The sequence below is a fragment of the Camelina sativa genome, chromosome 16, assembly GCF_000633955.1.
Source record: "Camelina sativa cultivar DH55 chromosome 16, Cs, whole genome shotgun sequence".
In the NCBI taxonomy this organism is placed as follows: domain Eukaryota; kingdom Viridiplantae; phylum Streptophyta; class Magnoliopsida; order Brassicales; family Brassicaceae; genus Camelina; species Camelina sativa.
Window position 1 is genome coordinate 2,416,397 of NC_025700.1, and position 2,159 is coordinate 2,418,555.

The following is a 2,159-nucleotide window of genomic DNA, read 5'->3' on the forward strand; positions in this document are numbered from 1 at the left end:
GAAATCTTCTTTTGTTCTCACCTTTCCACACAAAGTACACAAACAGAATCAACAAATATTCACAAACTATTTTCTTATTCACTGATTAGCCACAATATAATCAAATATGTTATCATGATTCATGAACACCTACGGACTACAAATTGTCAATATATATATAGCCACTAAAACTCATGGCCATATCAACCGTTTTGAGTAGTAGTATATTATTGCTTGTTTTTAGAAAGACCATTTTTTTCTTTCTAAAATATCCAAAAGTTTTGTTCTTTTGAGTGGTTTCAATATGAACACAAGACGCCCCCAATATTTTTTCAAACCCTATAATCTTGCCAGATCTTTTGCCATTTCTATCTCCTATTAGAAACCACAAGTAGCCTAGAGATCAACATGGAGAAACTCAAAAGATCTTTCGCCTCATTCTAATATATGCATGAATCTTGGAATTTATTGTTTCGTATCCCCCTTGATGAAAACGCGGACGTTCATACTAGGTGCGGACATCAAAATCATCAGCCGTATTTTTATATACAACAACTGCAACATGTGGTTGGTGAATTGTTATACTTTAACATTCAACAGTAATATTTTGTTGTCGTATATACAATTAATATATAGCCTGGTTAATGAAGAATATTAAAATTGTCTTTATTAGCTGCTTAAGCAGCCATTTTATTATTATTGAACGTAGCACGACAGCGAACAGAAAAGCCTTTAATTAATCAAAAAGTTAGGTTTGACAAACATTGTCTTATAGTACTTATATAGTAAATAATTAGAGGTATAGTGTGAACACCCAATGAAGATACATTTAATAGTGGTTCAAACATTGTCGGCACTCGAGAGTTAAAGACATCATGAGTTATATATAAACTAACTATATATATAGATCGATATGATTATGAATATGATAATGAGATTTCACATTTATAAGTTTATGGTAGTATAGTCATTTTCGTTTCCTTGTTATGAACATTTCTTTTACGATATGGATCTAAACCGATATATAAAAGAAACTAATTTCACAAATAAGATGTGAATAGAATCGTCGTTATTCCGCAACATAGTTTAGAATTTTGGTGTCAACACCCCAGTTGACTTGCAAAGGAACATGAATAACCAGATGGATAACAACTATTTTACAAGGCCGTCGGCTTAAAAATATTTTTGAAGGCCTTCCGTTCGTCATAAGATAGAGAGATGAAGAAATTTGTTCTACTTTTATTATATCTCATTAAAAATAGTAATGGCCAAATCATGGCTACATGATATGAATTATGAAACAGACCAAGATGAAGATGCTATTTCTGCCAATTATTACTCTTATCATTTAATTTTTGTTTAGGAAAGGAAAATATTGCGATCATATTAATTTTAATTATTAGGGGATTCTCTTTAGATTTCGAAAATCTGAATTAATTTGAATATCGAAGCGAATATTAAAATATAAAATCTGCAAGCATACGATACACTCGTATGACTTAAAATTATGTGTTGTATATTTACATCCATGTCTACTACGTACATGCACTTGTTTTTTTCACTTGTCAAGATTTCTAGGCCTATGCGTATACGTGGCATGAGAATCTCCTTATATGGTGTGAACGCAATTATGTTTTTGATTTGCCAACGTCTCTTAAAGATTAAACAACAAACGGAAACTTTTAGCATCCTTAAATTTTTTTAATATAACGTCTATTCGTAATCTAATCAGGCTATGAATCAATCCGTAATGTAATCAAATTATTGACCAATAATCACGTTTGGTCCACACTTACACCTACAACTTCTCCAGTTGCAGTAGATCCTCTGCATTGCTCTCTTGCTATATATATTATTTATACACACACACACGCCACTAACCCAAAATACAAAGAACTCTCACTTCCTCCATTAACAACCAAAAAAGATTTTAATAAGAGGAGAAGGTCAGTAACAGAATCATCATCGCCATGCCTGTTCCTTCCGACAACAGTAGGGTACCGAGACTTGTGATCATGAAAGTTCTAGCAAAGCTTGAGAAGGAAGGTGAAAGCGCTGTCGTTAGAAACGGCATCACAGAGTTAGTTTTCTTCTTCTTCTTCTTTTTTTTTTTTTTTTTTTTTTTTTTTTTTTTTTTTTTTTTTTTTTTTTTTTTTTTTTTTTTTTTTTTTTTTTTTTTT

The 2,159-nt window shown here is 31.3% G+C and overlaps 1 protein-coding gene across 1 annotated transcript in view; it reads left to right on the plus strand.

Moving 5' to 3' along the window:
• LOC104753259 (pirin-1-like) overlaps positions 1,950 to 2,159 on the plus strand; it is a 1,854-nt gene continuing 1,644 nt past the window's right edge. Inside the window, exon 1 of the mRNA XM_010475534.2 lies at positions 1,950 to 2,025. Coding sequence (XP_010473836.1) covers positions 1,950 to 2,025 — 76 coding nt within the window. The remainder of the gene's footprint in view (positions 2,026 to 2,159) is intronic.